Source organism: Anticarsia gemmatalis, chromosome 2 (genome assembly GCF_050436995.1).
Source record: "Anticarsia gemmatalis isolate Benzon Research Colony breed Stoneville strain chromosome 2, ilAntGemm2 primary, whole genome shotgun sequence".
NCBI classification, from domain to species: domain Eukaryota; kingdom Metazoa; phylum Arthropoda; class Insecta; order Lepidoptera; family Erebidae; genus Anticarsia; species Anticarsia gemmatalis.
The window spans coordinates 8,395,835-8,414,411 of NC_134746.1; the positions used below are offsets into that span (position 1 = coordinate 8,395,835).

General features: G+C 34.6%; 5 protein-coding genes across 5 annotated transcripts; 3 read left to right on the forward strand and 2 right to left on the reverse strand.

Moving 5' to 3' along the window:
* Positions 1-268: 268 nt before the first annotated feature.
* dare (NADPH:adrenodoxin oxidoreductase, mitochondrial) lies at positions 269-2,859 on the reverse strand. Its single transcript, XM_076130216.1, has 4 exons — positions 2,420-2,859; positions 2,054-2,210; positions 1,859-1,978; positions 269-1,445 (listed from the first exon to the last, which is right to left on the reverse strand). The coding sequence occupies exons 1-4, from the start codon at positions 2,596-2,598 to the stop codon at positions 501-503; spliced, it is 1,401 nt and encodes a 466-aa protein (XP_075986331.1). The 5' UTR covers positions 2,599-2,859; the 3' UTR covers positions 269-500.
* A 232-nt stretch (positions 2,860-3,091) lies between these two features.
* LOC142983375 (mitochondrial-processing peptidase subunit alpha) lies at positions 3,092-7,583 on the forward strand. The gene is made up of 12 exons (XM_076130217.1): positions 3,092-3,334; positions 3,468-3,706; positions 3,959-4,038; positions 4,180-4,320; positions 4,483-4,620; positions 5,058-5,195; positions 5,782-5,919; positions 6,028-6,100; positions 6,240-6,372; positions 6,628-6,793; positions 7,035-7,167; positions 7,329-7,583. The coding sequence occupies exons 1-12, from the start codon at positions 3,276-3,278 to the stop codon at positions 7,505-7,507; spliced, it is 1,617 nt and encodes a 538-aa protein (XP_075986332.1). The 5' UTR covers positions 3,092-3,275; the 3' UTR covers positions 7,508-7,583.
* Positions 7,584-7,634: 51 nt separating this feature from the next.
* Positions 7,635-10,643, reverse strand: ScsbetaG (Succinyl-coenzyme A synthetase beta subunit, GDP-forming). The gene is made up of 5 exons (XM_076130227.1): positions 10,500-10,643; positions 9,662-10,372; positions 9,424-9,579; positions 8,482-8,716; positions 7,635-8,301 (listed from the first exon to the last, which is right to left on the reverse strand). The coding sequence occupies exons 2-5, from the start codon at positions 10,334-10,336 to the stop codon at positions 8,102-8,104; spliced, it is 1,266 nt and encodes a 421-aa protein (XP_075986342.1). The 5' UTR covers positions 10,337-10,372; positions 10,500-10,643; the 3' UTR covers positions 7,635-8,101.
* A 313-nt stretch (positions 10,644-10,956) lies between these two features.
* LOC142983398 (small ribosomal subunit protein uS7) lies at positions 10,957-11,886 on the forward strand. Its single transcript, XM_076130236.1, has 2 exons — positions 10,957-11,088; positions 11,174-11,886. The coding sequence occupies exon 2, from the start codon at positions 11,183-11,185 to the stop codon at positions 11,840-11,842; it is 660 nt and encodes a 219-aa protein (XP_075986351.1). The 5' UTR covers positions 10,957-11,088; positions 11,174-11,182; the 3' UTR covers positions 11,843-11,886.
* A 1,272-nt stretch (positions 11,887-13,158) lies between these two features.
* On the forward strand, positions 13,159-18,544 carry cm (AP-3 complex subunit carmine). The gene is made up of 10 exons (XM_076130245.1): positions 13,159-13,349; positions 13,655-13,742; positions 14,099-14,242; positions 14,516-14,575; positions 14,647-14,768; positions 15,022-15,181; positions 15,463-15,576; positions 15,899-16,088; positions 17,182-17,333; positions 17,851-18,544. Exons 1-10 carry the CDS (start codon positions 13,315-13,317, stop codon positions 18,034-18,036), a joined length of 1,251 nt encoding a protein of 416 aa, XP_075986360.1. The 5' UTR covers positions 13,159-13,314; the 3' UTR covers positions 18,037-18,544.
* The last annotated feature ends 33 nt before the right edge of the window (positions 18,545-18,577 follow it).

Here is an 18,577-nt window from a genome sequence, read left to right on the forward strand (position 1 = left end):
ATAAAATTGTCTTTGAAGGTGCCCAGAGCCACCGAATGTAATAGACTAATAGGATTTTTTAATTGATTATATGAGACGAACGATTAAACGGGAGATCTGTATTATAAAGTAAGTAAGTTTTTTATGGGAATCGAACCCAAACGCTGCGTGTGTAGTAATAAAAGGTACTATAATATACACGACAAATAAAGTTTTTGTACGGTTTGTTGTGCTTCGTCTTAACTTACACTTGGCTTGAGGTTTGTATAGGATAAATCAAACTGCCCTGTACAGAGTAAAAATATAATTGTCAACCAAAGTAATTATAAAATCTGCTATTCTTACAATAATAATAATATAACTATTGTAATTATATTACATACATATAAAAACATGGATTCCTATATCTAATGCTGAAATAGTTTATAGCCATGATATACCTCTCACCTCACTAACTTAAAACATATCTATAACTTCATAATATATTACTTTGTATAAAACAATTTAAAAATATTTGTAGCCTATACTTTAGCAACTTCTATCATTTTTTCGACACTACACACTTTTTCTCTGGGTTTGCCACGTAATTTACCCTGGTCTACCTCATATTTATCTATTCTTTCCCAGCCTGTCCAGTCTATAATATTGTTACTATTTATTATTTTATTGATTTCTTCAAAACCACCTTTCGTTTTGGTATCAACATTGGCTAAATCGTCGCACATTACTTTCGCGACTTGGAATGCATTTCCCATTGTATGTAAAATGACTCCAACTGGTCCAGTTCCCAGCCATCCAGCTACATAAAGCTTTGATAAATTTCCAGAACTATCCTCTACAACACCCTTATTATTTTTTACTAATCCATTGCTGAACACCAAATCATTATCAGCTTTTATACTCTTATAACCTATACTTCTAAATACTAAATTACAATGTAATAATTCTGTTTCATCAGTTGGTACACATTTTTGATCCTCTAACTTATCTCCAACAAGTTTATTACAAGTTAATTCAACTCCAGTTACTTGTCTATCTTGGTTGACTAAAAATTTGTTTGGGCTTCTAAAAAATATTGGTTTGAAGTAATTACTATTAGGATTATCATCTGACGTTTCTCTCTCATTAAAGGACTTTAACATTAATTCAGTTAATCTTTTTCTAGGACGAGCTAAATTAGGAACTACACTCTCCACATTTTGGAAGTCATTTTCTCTCCATATTGTTTTGCAATTCTTCAGTTTCAATTGTTCACGAAGCTCTTTAATAGTGAATGCTACTTGCAAAGGACCTCTTCTCCCAACTAGATATAGTTCTTTCACTTTTGATTCAGCTATAGCACTCAGAGCATGTTCAGTAATGTCTGTTTTTTTCAGTTCATCTATTGGTGTTAGAAGTATTCTGGCAACATCTAATGCAACATTCCCTTGTCCAAGAATAGCAGCAGTTCTATGTGAAAGGTCAATCTGGAAAATTTAACATATACACATTAAAATATTCATCATAACTTTTTCATCAAATGTATATAACAAGAGAAAACCATAATGTTGTGTTGTTGTTATTAACAGTCTAGAGAAAATAAAAAAATATTAAGAATATATGTATGGGTTTGCACTCATAAGAGTTTAAATGAGACAGAACTGAGATATGATGTTATAATATGTAATTATAATACAAGTAATGGAGAGCGCATAATTCGGTCTGCTAGGTCGCGAGCGCCGCGGGCAAGCCGTGCTCGCGCCGCACTCTCCCACACAACCCATCTTCGGCTCCCCTCAGCCGAGAGGTCACGTAGGCCAACGGCGGCGCGGCGGAAACGGAACAATAAAGCGCGGACAATTTAAATAAGTATGTCAATCTACTATTATATTGTACTCACTTTCAGATCTCTATCACTAGGGAGACCATTATACCAACCAACAAAGTTTCTAGCTGCTACAATATTTTTGGCATCTTCATTCTCTATTCCTAGAGTTTTATCTTCTTCTGCACCATATGTCTGTAATCAGTGCACAAATAAAAATATAATATATTGATAATTTAATAACATTCAGTAGTGTGAAAGAGATCTTACCAATAGAACAGCATCATAATGTTGTCTCAATTGATGCAAGTGTATGTCTCTGCCTAAGGTGATATTTCCATAGAAATTTACATTGGCTTGTTTGGCAACCTTGGTAAACTGATTTATTACATTTTTCACTTCTGGATGATCGGGAGCTACACCATACCTGTAAAAATATAAATAAAATATTTTTTTTATAAATGACTTAGTAGATAAGTGAACTATCATAATGAGTTGTATAATAATTATAAGCATCATAACATTATTATTCAACAGATTTTTGAAGAAGTTCTTGATGCGTCCTACATATATTATACCACTTGTACCTATTGATAATAGTTCTTAAGAATGAAGATAGTGAGATCTCTGAATTACCTGATAAGTCCAAAAGGCACTGGAAGTTTTTCAATGATGTCAATATTTACAGATTCCAGTTTTTTTGTAAGATGCATAGCAGCATAAAATCCAGCAGGTCCTGCACCTACGATACATACTTGCCGGGATTTCTTGTTTGTCGATGAACTAAACATTCGCTTTAATAATTTGTAGGTCATATTTACAGTTTTATGTCTATCTTAAGCACTTAAAATCAAATCAACACTACCAACACTGTACACTATTAGCATTGAAACCCTATTTAAAATTCAAATATATGGTGGACACCAGTAGAAACTATTATAATACGGCGCTCTGTAAAGTTACAAATACACTCCTCAAGGATTATTTACAATTTAAATTTGGTTAATATTTTTTCGAAACTTGAAGTTTTTGAATTGACCTGCGAAGTGTGAACTGTGATGAGTGTGATGTGAAATATGAACATTTCTGACAGCGTAGTGACAGATTTCAGTTGTTTTTTTTTACAATGATACCAACCACTATACAAAACATAAAGTTAACTGTTCATGAGTAGTACCTACCTAATTTCTTGTAAAGATCCATAGAGTCCATAATAGGTATTATAGGTAGGTACTTCCTACCTTTATTAGGTATTTGAAGTTTGAAGTAGGTACCTATTCCGATTATAGTCGATTCTAAAACGACAGTCAGACTGTCATCGCCGGAGGTCATCTCTAAAACCAAATGGCTATCAAAATAAGTACTTCACGACAAATGAATATTTTTTATTAAATTTAAAATTAAATCCAGCAAAAACATAGCAGCAATAGGACTTCTAATTAATTTTGTAGCTTTATAAATTTCTCACTAAGCGTTGCCGGTATTTGGCAAGATGTCCCATGTCACGGATATGAAACATCTTTTCACTAGGTTATTCTCTTTGAAAAATGGGTAAGTTTAGTTTCTTTTTTACGATAATTCTATGATCGAAGTCACGATAATCTTATAGTTGTGGAATCGTAAGATTTCTGTTGTATATTGCTATTTTATAAGTTTATTGCATCATTCTCTTCTTGCTCTAAAGGTTCAGTGTTCAAAGATATGCCGTGAGGAGTTATAGCCAGGATGTAGAGAGAACTGCCCCTGTAGTGAACAGAGGCAAGGTCACACCACTGCCCCCGCTATCCGAACCTATGCCAGATCTTCCACAGGTCGCATACTCCTCAGCCAAATCTGAAGACTCAATCACAGAGGTCACTGTCCTCAGCAATGGACTAAGAGTCGCTTCAGAAAAGAAGTTTGGACAGTTTTGCACTGCTGGTGGTTAGTATCAATTCATTTTTACAGCCTGCCTGCTAGCCTTTACATAACTATTATATGCACGCTCAGGTCACCATACTTATCAAGTCAGGCTTAGATTCTTTGCATTGCTTCAAGAGCTGTGAAAATAGACTATAAGATCATCTCTCTCAATTTCTAGATTATCAAGATAGAACAATTAATTAGTTCTATGTAATTAAGACTATCTTCTTATTTAGATTTGATTAACAACAGTACATATCTTATAATTTTCAGTGGTCATTGATTCCGGACCGAGATATGAAGTGGCCTATCCAAATGGCATCTGTCATTTCCTTGAAAAACTCAGCTTTGGTGTAAGTATTGAATAACATTAATATTAAACATTGCTGTCCCCATTTGAGGCTTAAACTTTCTCTCAAAGTAAATAAGGATTAAGGCCATAGTTAACTAAACTTTTTGAACATTTGCTCATGTTTTTTTGTTTTCTTTTTCAGGCCACACATAAATATGCCACTCGAGATGTAATGCTCAGAGAACTGGAAAGACATGGAGGCATCTGTGACTGCCAGGGCTCAAGGGACACTACTGTTTATGCCACCAGTGCAGAGTCCAAAGGATTGGAAGCTGTCACTCAGGTTTGTTACATAATAATGCACTTAGTTAATGTATTTGTTATTGCATGAAAAATACAAATGTTATAACCTCTATTATACCTCTCTAGAAACATTTTTTTTTTGGGTATGTGTTGCATACAGTTTACCTCATTATTTAAACATCATATTTTGAACTTTTTGCAGGTGTTGGCTGAAGTATCCCTAAGGCCATTGCTGTCCGGAGAAGAAATAGAATCTGCAAGACAAGCTGTAGCATTTGAACTGGAGACACTTTCAATGAGACCTGAACAAGAAACCATACTGATGGATATGATACATGCGGTAAGGGACTGATCAATTTTATTTACTAACATTTATTTTTTATACTTGTAACTACTAGCAAGGCTTATTAAGTGTTTTGTTTCTTTCACTCCTTAGCAAAATGAAAAAGAGAAAACATATTATAGTAGCTTTTTAACTAAAATAGGTTTATAGTGTGTTTATGAATAAGAGGGTATGATATTATTTCATTTGCCTTCTAACTGCACATAAAAAATAATCTACATAGTCATAAAATTAGGAAGCATGACTGACTATTCAACAGATAAGCATTGTTGTTATGTTTGACTATTATATTACAATTGTTGTTAATAATATGTGAATTTTTATCTGTGTTAGAAAATGAGCCATTTTATTTACCTGAATGTGATTTGCATGCTATATAGACAATAGGTAATGGATTTTGTTAGCTGATAATATTATTGCTTTTGTTATTACAGGCTGCATACAAAAAGAACACACTTGGACTACCAAAGATTTGTCCCAATGAAAATGTATACAAAATTGATCGTAACATCATATTGAATTATTTGAAGAATCACTACACTCCTGATAGAATGGTGGTTGCTGCTGTTGGGGTAAGTTTGTTTCTATCTATACTAATCTATACTAATATAATAAAGCTGAAGAGTTTGTTTGTTTGATTGTTTGTTTGTTTGTTTGATTGTTTGTTTGTTTGTTTGAACGCGCTAATCTCAGGAACTACTGGTCCGATTTGAAAAATTCTTTCAGTGTTAGATAGCCCATTTATCGAGGAAGGCTATAGGCTACGGTCTATAACATCACGCTACGGTCATTAGGAGCGGAGTAGCAACGAAAAATGTTACAAAAACAGGGAAAATTTTGACCCATTCTCTTAGGTGACGCAAGCGAAGTTGCGCGGGTCAGCTAGTAAAAGATATATACCACTAGCTTCTGCTTCTGACTATGTCCGTGTGATAATGTCATTCAGGGTAAATTGAATCAATTTGAATCCTATTTGTTATTGCAGGTCTTTCTTTGTCTCTGTATACTCTATTTCAGTAAAATGTATTCAGTATTTTTTTAAGTGGATAAGTCACAAAAACACAAACATCCTTATAAATTGAGGAAAATTGTAATATTAGTAGGGTTTAGTTAATGAATGTTCTCAATATAAACCTTCAAATATTTTTTGTTTTGTAGGTAGAACATAAACCATTTGTTGAGTTTGTACAAAAGTATTTTGTTGATATGAAACCTACATGGCATTCACAAGGCGATACGAACTTCACACCAGCTGTGGACAAGTCTATCGCTCAATACACTGGAGGCATGGAACAGGTAGATAATATTCTTGTTTTGTTGCAACATGATTGATTGACCATAATATTTTGTAAGTATAAGTTGACAAGTTTGTATATCTAATTTTGTAATTTTTTTACCTTTCAGGATGAATGTGAAATTCCTTTGTACCCAGGATCTGATTTACCTGAATTATCTCATGTGGTTATTGGATTAGAAAGTGAGTAAATTTGAACATATTGGCTTATAATATACAACACAATACATCTTTACATACATATACATGTGTACAGCTAGCATTAATCAGAGGCAATACTACTATAAATGTTTATTAATACAACCTTGTAATGTCTTTGTAGGTTGTTCTCACAGTGATCCCGACTTCGTAGCTACGTGTGTGTTGAACATGATGATGGGTGGAGGAGGCTCGTTCTCTGCTGGAGGCCCCGGCAAGGGAATGTACACTCGTCTCTACACAAATGTCTTGAACAGGTAACTAATTATTGCCCATTCATTCTCTGAGGAACTATTGCAACAGTTTTCTTGGCCAAAAATTTCCTTTCATAGCCCTTTCTTCCGAACTGGTAGTAACTGTTACTCGGCAATCTTACGTGTCTGTATCTGATTTAAATAAATATATAATTTGATTTCAATTTTTCTACTATCAAACTTTCATACTTTTGTATACAAAACTATAAACTGATTTGGTTAACATAGTGTTTGAAAACATTGTTTATATTTTTACAGATATCATTGGATGTTCAACGCTACTGCCTACAACCACGCTTACGGCGACACAGGACTGTTCTGCGTACACGCCGCGTCACCGCCGAACCGCATTTATGACACTACACTTGTTATCGCACGTGAACTTGGCAACATGGCCGGGAAAGTTGGCGAGGCTGAACTAAGGGTAAGCACTTAACTATTGTTTTTTACACATCCTATTAACTTTCGCGGCTACCTTCCCATATGTGCAAACTGTCACCACTAAGTTTTATTAAAATTTTATACAATAATTTTTGTTTGTTTTTTGTGAATAACATAAGGTCATCTTTTTACCACAACATTTGCAATTATAATGTTGTAAAGTTAGTTTTTTATATTTTCATTTTATTGCGTAGCATATCACATGTATTGATGTTATGTTTCAGAGAGCTAAGACTCAATTACAATCAATGTTACTGATGAACTTGGAAGCGAGACCAGTAGTATTCGAGGATGTCGGCAGACAAGTGCTGGCCACAGGAAAGAGAAAGCCGCCTTCATTCTTTATCAACGAAATTGGTATGAGATACATGATTTTTGTTATTATAAATAAATATTGTTCCTAAAATAGTACTTTGTAATTCTAAGCTGAATATTATTAAATCTTACACTACTTTACTTATGAATAAATTAATAGTTCTCAGTTTTAGCAAAGTCATAACACAAAATTGTCTTTGCAGAAAAAATCACAGCCGACGACATCATCCGCGTTGCAACTAGAATGCTAAACGGACGGCCATCAGTTGCTGCTCGCGGCAAACTTGCTCACCTCCCCTCCTTCGAAGAGATTCAAGCAAATATGTCTCTCAGTAAAAGTGATACGACTCAAGGCCGAAGAATAAACCTGTTCCGCGCTTAAAATAGTTTATCCATTTCGAATAATTAATTGTATTGTAGTCATAAATTGTTAAAAAATAAAATTCATTTATTTAATATTCAACTTGTTTCTTTATTTTCATTTCATGCATCTATATTACACTTTATTATATAAACTATATACAAAAGTTACAAACATAACACAATGGCAAGACTTTTGATTTACACTAATACATTGTATATTTCATTGAGTTGAGCTGTGGCATTACGTAACAGTGCCACTGTGCAATAAAATCATAAGTATTGTTAAAAATAAAGTTAATATTTTACGTATTAATTTACGTACGTCGATAAACATAATTATTGGAACATCATAGTAAGTATTTACTATATCCATGGGATACACACATTGCAGTGCTCAAATCAAAGTCACAAAAAAGGAATGGTATAATCCTAGAATTTAGGTTACTTTGTGCAGTTTTGAAACAAAAAATGTAGTAAAACTACAATACAATAAAAACTAACAATGATATGGAAAACTTAGACATTTCTATTACTATTTAAATACATTTTTTATGTATTTAAATGTAAATCAAGTACAGCCAGCACCTTTCTTTGATATTAAGTAACAATGCTCTTACTTAGCTAATTCCACAGCTGTTTTTGCTGCTCTGTCAATGTCATTTATAATCTGCAGGGGCAACTTGCTCTCCTTGAGGAGTTTCAGTGCTGCTTCAGAATTGGTACCTTCGAGTCTGATAACCACTGGGAATCTCGGCGGCGATTTTTTGAGCGCTTCAATGATTCCATTTGCAATTGTTACGCAGTTGATTATACCTGTAAATAAGCAGTGTTAGTTATAGTTTATTATTTACGCAACTGTTTCACGTAGATAGTAGTATCATTTTAATATGCAATGTTATTTACTATTATTTAGCTATTTAATTATTCTTTGTACAAAAACATAATTGTCTTAACCATATGTTAAATATATAGTTTACTTTAGTATTTACTTACCAGCAAACACATTGACAAATACAGCCTTGACTTTAGGGTCTGATTCCAGTATCTTCATAGCAGCTGAAACTCCCTTTTGGCCAACACCACCACCAAGGTCCAAGAAGTTGGCGGGCTTTCCACCATTCAGATTTATAATGTCTAAGGTAGCCATGGCCAGGCCAGCACCGTTGACCATACATCCAATACTGCCATCCAAATCAATGTACACTAAGTTTTGAGCCGCAGCCTCTCTCTGGAATTGCAATGATACATTTTTGATTTTAGTAGGGTAAATAATGAATAAACATTTCTCTTAAATGTCTTATCTGTTATTACGTCATGTGATTCTTGATTTTAGGTTTTCTTGATGCCTAGACTACTTCAAATAATATTACAATATGTGAAATAACTATCATACGAAAATTGACAAGACAAAAAACTTAAATGATAACAGGGGTTACTATGATAAGTGCAGATAAACAATGCCGCCAGCGCAATGCTGAATGATGACAAGTATTTTTATCATATTATTATCAATATTATGTAAAGATAGCAATATATGGCATGTTTTGGTAAAACATATGAAAGCAGATATTTTATACCTGAAGCCTGATAAACTATTGAAAGGTCTGAAGTTCAACTCACTGATTTTACAAGACTGCAAATTTTCAACTATATAAAATGAATTTACTAAGTGCCTTACATGGCTTAGTATTGTTCAAAGAATAGCAAGAGAGTTAACTGAACATTGTGGATGCAACAGCACATATTATGTAGTCCAAAAAATCCTTCAGAATTTACTATTTTTGTTTGTCATATTGTGCTACTCCACAGAATGATAAAGAACTAAGATCAACAGAAAGATAGCTTCTTATCAGAATCTTCTTAAGGCTTACATACTTTTATCTAATAAGTTACACAACCTACTGAATTAAAATGATTTATTTTTGTAGAACTTACCTCGCGAGGATCAGTTTCTGATACATCATCAAGAGCAAATATCTCTTCTTGTCTGAATTTAGCACCATCATCAAAGTTTATCTTAGCATCAACAGACACAACACGGCCATCATCAGTTTCAACTAAAGGATTTATTTCTAGCTGTGTTGCATCAACCTGAAAATACAATTACATTAGTAATCTAAGCTATTAAGAAAAGTGTGTAAAAATATAATATGCAGTTTAACTAACACAGTACCTTCAAGAACAAGTTCCACAGCTTTTTAATTTCCTCTGCACACTTCTGCTTCAAAGGCCCTTTAAACTCCAAAAATTCAGCAATTTCATTAGCTGTCTTGTCAGTTACACCTTCATAAATATCAATTGGAACAGTCTTTAACAAATGGGGCGTCTTTTCTGCAACTGCTTCGATGTCCATGCCTCCAGCAGGGGAAGCTACTATCGCAGCACCATTACATGACCTCTCCATCACAATGCTGAAGTATGTTTCTCTCACAATGTTAACACTCTCAGCTACCATCACTTTATTCACTGTAATACCTTCCTTCGGTGTCTGTTTCGTAATCAATTTATTTCCAATCATATTCTTGGCTAGGTTCAAGATCTCATCCTTGTTTTTAGTCAAATGAACACCTCCTTTGAATCCATTGTCGAAGTGACCTTTTCCTCGTCCACCGGCTAAAATTTGTGCTTTCACAACGTATTCATCGGCTTTAAAATCTGCTAGAGGTTTAGTGTCCAGTTTAGAATCCAAAATACGGAAGTCCTGAACCGTAACCTGATATTTCTTCAGCAAGTCTTTACTGTGAAACTCTTGTAGGTTCAAATGCCTTCTTGTGGCATATTGTGGACAATACCTCGGTGCAAGCACAGGCAAAAGTTTAATATTTTTCGTCCTCTTCAAAGCAGCCATATCGAACTTTGTCCAGATATCAATTGGAATGTTAACCTATGACAGTGAAAAATAAATACTTGTCATTAAACTAGGCCACGAAAACAAAGTATGCTTATCTCTTGTTCTTCTATTAGATAATATTGAAATTAAACAAAACATATAAATGAAAATAAAAGCGAACCTAGCCGGTGCACTAGTTCGTGCCTGCCTGTTCCTCAGCGGTTGTTGAATGAGTGAATGTCAACTGTCAGAGTGACTGATTAGATTACGATTATTGAGATTAGGAGTGCCATTAGTGTCAAAACCAAATGATTAACATCAAAACGTACACCAATGTAAAAAAAAACAAAACTCCGACACAAATGCGACACAATTCCTTGTCTACATAAGCAGCTATCAAGGTACTTATAAGTTATTTACCTACTAAATTGATATTATCCGATTTCCTCACTTGAAATTACAATATGGGCGGTTTCTACCAAACAATGAAATACATAAGCTGGAATGGACTGAAATACCTACTTTGTTCTTGAATCTTCGAATAAAAAGGTCAATTACCGACAATTATTCTAGAAGACTTTTTTTAATAAAAACAAGTAAGTCGGTACAATGTAACCCAAATAAAAGCATTGATCGGCAAAAGGAAGTTGTTTATATTTTTACATCAGGCAACACTATAATCTTAATGCCAACTTTCAGCGCTACAAGAACTTCCTTTTTCTCGTGTTCTTTTGACAACACGAGGTTAGAATCGCTATTTGCTTGAAAAAGTATGTAATTTTTAGAAATAAAGTTGATTATTTTGTGTAATAGTGGATTGTGATAAATTGTAATTGTGGTCCTGTTTATTTGTAGGCATAAATAATGGCTGAGGAAAACTGGAATGACGAAGCTGGGGACGCGGGCAGCATGGCTGTTGACACCATGCCACTGCCCCAGCCGGCTGATATCCCCGAAATCAAACTTTTCGGCAGATGGAGTTGCTATGATGTTCAGGTTTCTGACATGTCTCTACAGGATTACATCTCGGTCAAAGAGAAGTACGCTAAATACTTGCCCCACTCTGCTGGCAGGTATGCGCACAAACGTTTCCGTAAAGCTCAGTGCCCCATTGTTGAGCGTTTGACCAACTCCCTTATGATGCACGGCCGCAACAACGGCAAGAAACTTATGGCCGTCAGGATCGTCAAGCACGCTTTTGAAATCATTCACTTGCTAACTGGTGAGAACCCACTTCAAGTTCTCGTAACGGCCATCATCAACTCTGGTCCCCGAGAAGACTCAACTAGGATCGGTCGTGCTGGTACAGTGCGCCGACAGGCTGTGGACGTTTCCCCTCTGCGCCGTGTGAACCAGGCTATCTGGTTGTTGTGCACTGGTGCTCGTGAAGCTGCATTCAGAAACATCAAGACCATCGCTGAGTGTGTAGCCGATGAACTTATCAACGCAGCTAAGGGTTCATCTAACTCTTATGCCATCAAGAAGAAGGATGAGTTGGAGCGTGTTGCTAAGTCCAACCGTTAAAACTTATATTTTAAGATATGTCTCAATAAAAAAAAAGTCCGAAATTAAGTTGTTTGATTTCTATTCACCTTGTTTCTGCTTATTTCAAGCTTGTTTACAAGTGGCTGAAGGCTGTTGATATCTCAATTCTTGTTTTCAATCACAGCAAAGTTATATATTTGATTGAGCTATTAGTTTCAGAACTTACATTTTTACCTATTTTTTTTTATACTTTATATTGAATCCATGCCAGTGTATCAGCATATCCTTGTTTACATTGGTAAATGTTCTATTTACCAGCTTTTAAATTTTATTGATATAAGAACAAATTTAATAGAACACTTCCGGGAAAATCATACAAATCCTGGTGTGATTTCAAGGAACCTATTCAAGTAAGATCATAAGTTGCCAAGTTGGTCTGATTGGAAAGAGATGTTATTGAGTAGGTCTAAGAATTTAAGCTACATAACTTAAATATTTCTTAGTAGTAATAGTAGCAACTTTAGGTTACAGTGCAGTAAATTCATTCTATCCGGCCAACTAAATTGGGTGTGTGAGCAGAGGATGATTGACTATCATATTTGTTTTCTAGAAGATAAAATAACATTGATTAATCCATGTTATGAATTTTCTTAAAATGTAACTATGTAAAATTTATTATGAGAGTAGGCTGGTAAATATTGGTATTAGTAGTAAGTGGTAGTAAATAAATAAACCATGCAGCAGAAATAGGAGTCTAGAGTGAGTACACGTGTACATGACGTTTAGTGAAGAGGTTAAATTTGATAAATACGAGGTAGACATCGATTAATCGATACTGAACTGCAGCAATTATACCTTATAATACGAGGATAGGATATCAGAAGAAGCAGGCGGAAGTAAACGAAATACAGTCCGGTGAACTTCAAGAGCGAAGTATGCAGGCATGAGTCTGAATAGCGCAAATATTAATGAAAATAAAAATATCTTAGACCAGGAAGCAAATGTTCATAATGCCAATCATAACCCCCTTTTCCCTAACACTATAATTGGTCAGAAGCCTGTTCCCTTTCTGGCGAGTCATTCCTGTTTTGATCCACTATTATTTATGTCCCAAAAACTGACTGTTCATGCCGATAATGAGTTTGCTAAATAAAGCTATTGATTTGTATATCTCTTAAAAGTAATGTTTGATTGCTTTTATTTAATTGAATTGCTGTTTTAATAAATAGAACATATTCAAGTTTGTAATATTAAGTTGCGTAGGTATCGATAATAAATAAATCATTTAATCGATTTGATTGTGGGGACAAGCGTTAACAGTATAATCCAAACTAGACAGGTTGTCAAATTTGTCAAACAAATGTCACAAACTGAAACTTGAAGTTGAAATATCAAGTGAAAACTGAGTAAAATAGTGATCGACGTTGCAATTGCTAACCGAAATATTAATATAATACTATTTTACGCGTAAAGTGTATTTGCTCAATTTAATTTAGAACGGAAATCTTGAAATGATACACAGCTTATTTATCATAAATCCTTCTGGGTATGTATTATTTATGTCTTTACTGACAAAGCAGACTGTATTTTTTAGCTTTTATCGTATCGAAATATAGCCTACACGGCACTTCGTTTGAATATAATTGAGATGGTCTAAACATCCTTAAAAAATATGTCTAAAATCGCTCGTTAAAGCAGAACCAATACTTTAGTTAAAGTAAGAAGAGAAAGTGCCCCTTTCTTGACATTATACCGAGTACGTTTTGAAGTGTTAGACTTTATTTATAAACTGTTTTGATCAAGTGTTCATGACTTGCTTATAAATCTATATCTATTGACTTAAAATTACAGGGATGTGTTTCTTGAGAAACATTGGCGTAGTGTTATACCAAGATCAGTATGTGACTACTACTTGGAAGCTCAGCGGGCCTCCCCCAACGTAAGTTATTAAAGATTAGATCTTGTACATTTGTCATTAAAACTGCTGAAAAGGGGCAGTGACAATAGCAAATGCCAATAAAAATAGCCTGTTTGGATAATTCAGCAAGTGACACAACATTACACATAAAGTTGCCAAGCATTTGAATAAAACTGGACATAGTTAATTTTTATTTTCTTCTTTGTCTTGCCCTTGTCCCACATTTGATGGGGACAACATGTTTTATCTCTCATAACCAAGTTGCCTAGGGATTTGGTTGATGCATTTACAACTGGCCGCCTTTCAACATCAATCCTCCTTAGCTTTTACTAATCACACATGAATTGTTGAGTGATATAAATATGAAAATGTTACAGGATGTCCCACCAGTGTTGGCAGCTCCGCACCACTACTTGATATCGATACAAAGGGGAGGGGTGGCACTGGTTGCTGTGTGCATGCAGGAGGTGGCGCCACTGTTTGTGATTGAATTCCTGCATAGAGTTGTTGATACATTCCAGGTATGAGTTCTGTTTGTTACTGACTTCTGTAGACAAAGTTCTATGATTTGTGTAGTTTTAATTATTTAAACTCAGATAGACTTCACTTAAAATATGTTCTGGGGACTCAAGATTCAGGGAAGCAATGTGTAATGTTATATTTGAAATGTATATTGTCTAATATTTGAAATGCTTATCAGAAACATTATAATAGTATTTACATGATATGATTTTTGTATAACTGATTCCCACATTCTGTTATATGTGTAACAAATATGTATATTTTGATTTCAGGATTATTTTTCGGACTGCACAGAGACTATAATTAAGGAAAATTATGTAGTAGTATATGAGGTAATTTTTAAACATACTGATATTTTTCATTGTTTTATTTGGCTGTTTTAATCAAATACATTTTATTTCAGTTGTTGGATGAAATGCTTGACAATGGCTTCCCATTAGCCACAGAGAGCAACATTCTAAAGGAATTGATTAAACCACCTAATATATTAAGGACTATTGCCAATACTGTAACTGGGAAATCTAAGTAAGTAATTTAGTAAAGGTCAGCTTTTGCTGATTTTGAGTGATTATTTTGAATGTTCTTTTCATAATATTTTTAAATGCTTGAAGCATGCTCTCTTCCAAAATTAAATTTATCATACCTACCGGTGTCTGATTTTTAAATCATAGGCTCTCAAACTTTTGGGGACTATCAGCCCTTTTAAAAGGATTTTTTTGTTAATAGTGTGTCTTGAAATACTTTATTAGAGAAACAATCTTGTGTTGTTGTGTTCTAGTGTATCTTCAATATTGCCGTCCGGGCAGTTGTCGAACGTGCCGTGGCGTCGCTCGGGTGTCAAGTACGCGAACAATGAGGCATACTTCGACGTGGTCGAGGAAGTCGACGCCATTATTGATAAGAGTGGGGCCACAGTTTCTGCTGAAATACAGGGATATGTAAGTACAAGTACTATAATAAAATGATGCATTGCTATCTTTACAACTAGTTGAAACGCGAATCAGCGTATCAGTAAATCATTTTAGGCTGCCCATAGACCTGCAAAACCTATGTACTGTACAATATTTATTAGCATAGGTTTGCTATATGAATTGAAAGTAATTTTGAAAGAAACTAAAAAATACTGCACCTAATCCCATATGGTCAAGTTCTTATTGGATTGGATAAAGTGTATTCTAATGATGCTTAGTATAAAAATAAACAACTTTTCTTGTTTCAGATTGATTGTTGTATAAAATTAAGTGGAATGCCAGATCTGACGTTAACATTTGTTAACCCGCGACTGTTCGACGACGTCTCGTTCCATCCGTGCGTTAGATTTAAGAGATGGGAGGTAAGAATAAAATTAATCATTTCAATTTCCAATTCACATGATTAAGGACAGAAGTACTACAGGAAATGTTATGTTGTTTTTAGTAACCAGTTACGTAAAAGTTGTGAAATCAATTTAAAGTTTAGTGAACCCATGTTATTTGCTAAATAACATACAAAATATGCCTTTTTAGTTCTTTTTTTACGAAATTTGTGTGTCCCCAAAAATATCCTATAGCAGTGCTTGCTCAATGTTTCGTAGTATTTTTCTAAAAAGGAAAAAAATAACTATTAATGTTTTATCTTATGTATTTTTAATATAAAATGAAACTTTTTATTTCCAGTCTGAAAGAATACTATCATTCATTCCACCGGACGGCAACTTTCGCCTGATGTCGTACCACATCGGGTCACAGAGTATAGTGGCAATACCGATCTATGTGAGACATAACTTATCGCTACGTACCAACGGCGATCAAGGCCGGTTGGACCTTACTGTGGGACCAAAGCAGACTATGGGAAGGACTTTAGAAAGTAAGCATAACTTTTTAGTTATTTGAGATTTTAAACTTTTGCTAGAAATATTCTAAAGATACCTACATACATAATATCACGCCTTTTTCCCGTAGGGATAGGCAGAGACCAAAGAACGCCACTTGGTCAATTCCTTACAAATAAAAAAAAAAAAATTACCAGTTAACATCATCTTTCATTTGCCGTCATGGCAAAATATGAGAACATTTAACTGTAAAACGTCGATCAAAGAAAAATTTGTGACATGTCCGTCTGTATATAACTATAAAAATACAAGAATATTATGGTAATCTTACAAAAATAAATATCTAAATTTAAAACTGTATCAATGACAATATGTAAATTATTGTAAATACACTTCCTAAAATTATTCAAATCTCGAAACTTTTGTGATTTTATTAAAGTTTATGATACATTTATTCATTTCACATTACACTATACATCAGTTAAATATAACTTTAAAGCAATTTAGTTTACATGTGGCCTACTGTTTCGTATTTGGTAGAGTTAAAATATGACTAAGCATATTTTTTCTATTGTTATTGGATGATTATGCATATTTGATATATTTTAACACCTGTAATCTCGCAATAATATGCAAAAAATATTCAGTAGAAATAAATTATCACTTTTTACCTGTTAACCTGGTAATCTAGATAGTAGATATATTTATGGACGTTTCTAGACGATTCTAGTCTTCTAATCGACAAAAAGTGTTTTAACTGCTTTGGTGGTTTGTGTGGTTTTGTGTATTTCAAATGCTCAATACAATGATGTGTCTCCTTATTCTGTAAGAATACTGAAACAATCCCGTTTCCAGTTAGCAAAGTGCTCAGTATATCTCTCAAAATGACAACTCCCGCTCAAAGAATTCCTCTTGTGTCGCGGATCCAGACCCGAAATAACTATTTGTGGATCGCACAAATAATTGTTCCGTGAGAGAAACGAACCTACGATTTCCCGATACAATAGTAGTAGCGTGGCGACCATCTTAACTACTGCGGTATAAGCTTGTTATAATCACAATCACAGGTAACAAATACGTATTGTTATAAAATAATTAAACAATGTACTTCTCTATTTTCTTTTGCAGATGTAGCATTAGAGATCTGTATGCCGAAGTGCGTGTTGAATTGCTCTCTGACCGCTAATCAAGGGAAGTACTCGTATGACCCAGTAAGTAAAGTGCTGCTGTGGGATATAGGGCGTATCGAGTTGCCGAAGCTACCCAATATTAGAGGCACCGTAAGTATTTACAAATTATTTAAGAATACGTATTTTTTGTAGGTGAATTTATCATTAACGAAATAATTTTAGCGAACTCAACAATTAAATATTTGTCAGACTACATACACTTCCTCTAACTTTCTCAAGTCGCATTTATGTTTCCTGGATAGAAAGTGTAAAACTTCCTATTAAACAATATCGTAGTGCAATTAACGACAAGTATGCTTGTTCATCCGTTAATAAAAAATGCAACAAATCGATGAGTATAAACCTCTTTTTTCATTTAATTAGAATAAAGCGTCATTATTTTTTTTTAAACCATTACTGTCCCACTGCTGGGCGAGGGCCTCCCAAACGAGGAAGGGGTCTGGCCTTGAGTCTACGGGGCTGGCCAAGTGCGGGTTGGGGACTTTGCGTGCCCTCAATAAATGTATTAACCAAATTTTAAGCACGCAAGGTTACATCACGATGTTTTCCTTCATCGTTAGAGCAAGTGATCATTATTCTTTTATTATTAACAAAATATTTTGTTCAGGTGTCAGTAGCATCGGGCGCGGACACTGCGGGCGCGAACCCAAGCATCAACGTGCACTTCACAATCCCACAGTTAGCCGTCAGCGGGCTACGAGTGAGCCGTCTCGACATGTACGGTGCCAAGTACAAGCCCTTCAAGGGCGTCAAATACGTCACCAAAGCGGGCAAGTTCCATGTCAGGATGTGATCTGAGGCCAACGCCCCCTCCCCATGGATGTACTTGGGATTGTCCACGTGAATTGACTATTCGTGTATGTGACTTATGCCGATTGCCAGTGTTGGGGTAGATTCCGTAAATGACTGTAGACCGCGGCAGAATGCGTTGTTTCACACTATTAATTTGTATGATTTTAAACGGCGAGTGCAAGGGACAGGTCCATTTAAAGCAAACGCCGCCTGCGGTCTGCAGTTGTATATGGAATCTTACCTTTATAAAGAATGTTGCGATAGTCTTAAGATATAAATATGTGCGAATAAAGGTCTGTTTCATATTGTCCTTTATTACATTTAGATTGTATCAATATTTGTACATGAATTAACGTCATCCGACAGTTAATGAAATGGGCCTTTCTCTCAGTGTACTTGTTCTGAATATTCCTCGTATAACAGTGTATTCTTAATGAATATGTTTAAGTTGTAAATAATATATTTTATTCCATGTTAAATATACATTATATTAAAAGTAATCAAGCAGATTGATGTCTTTTATTGTACAACAAACACATTAA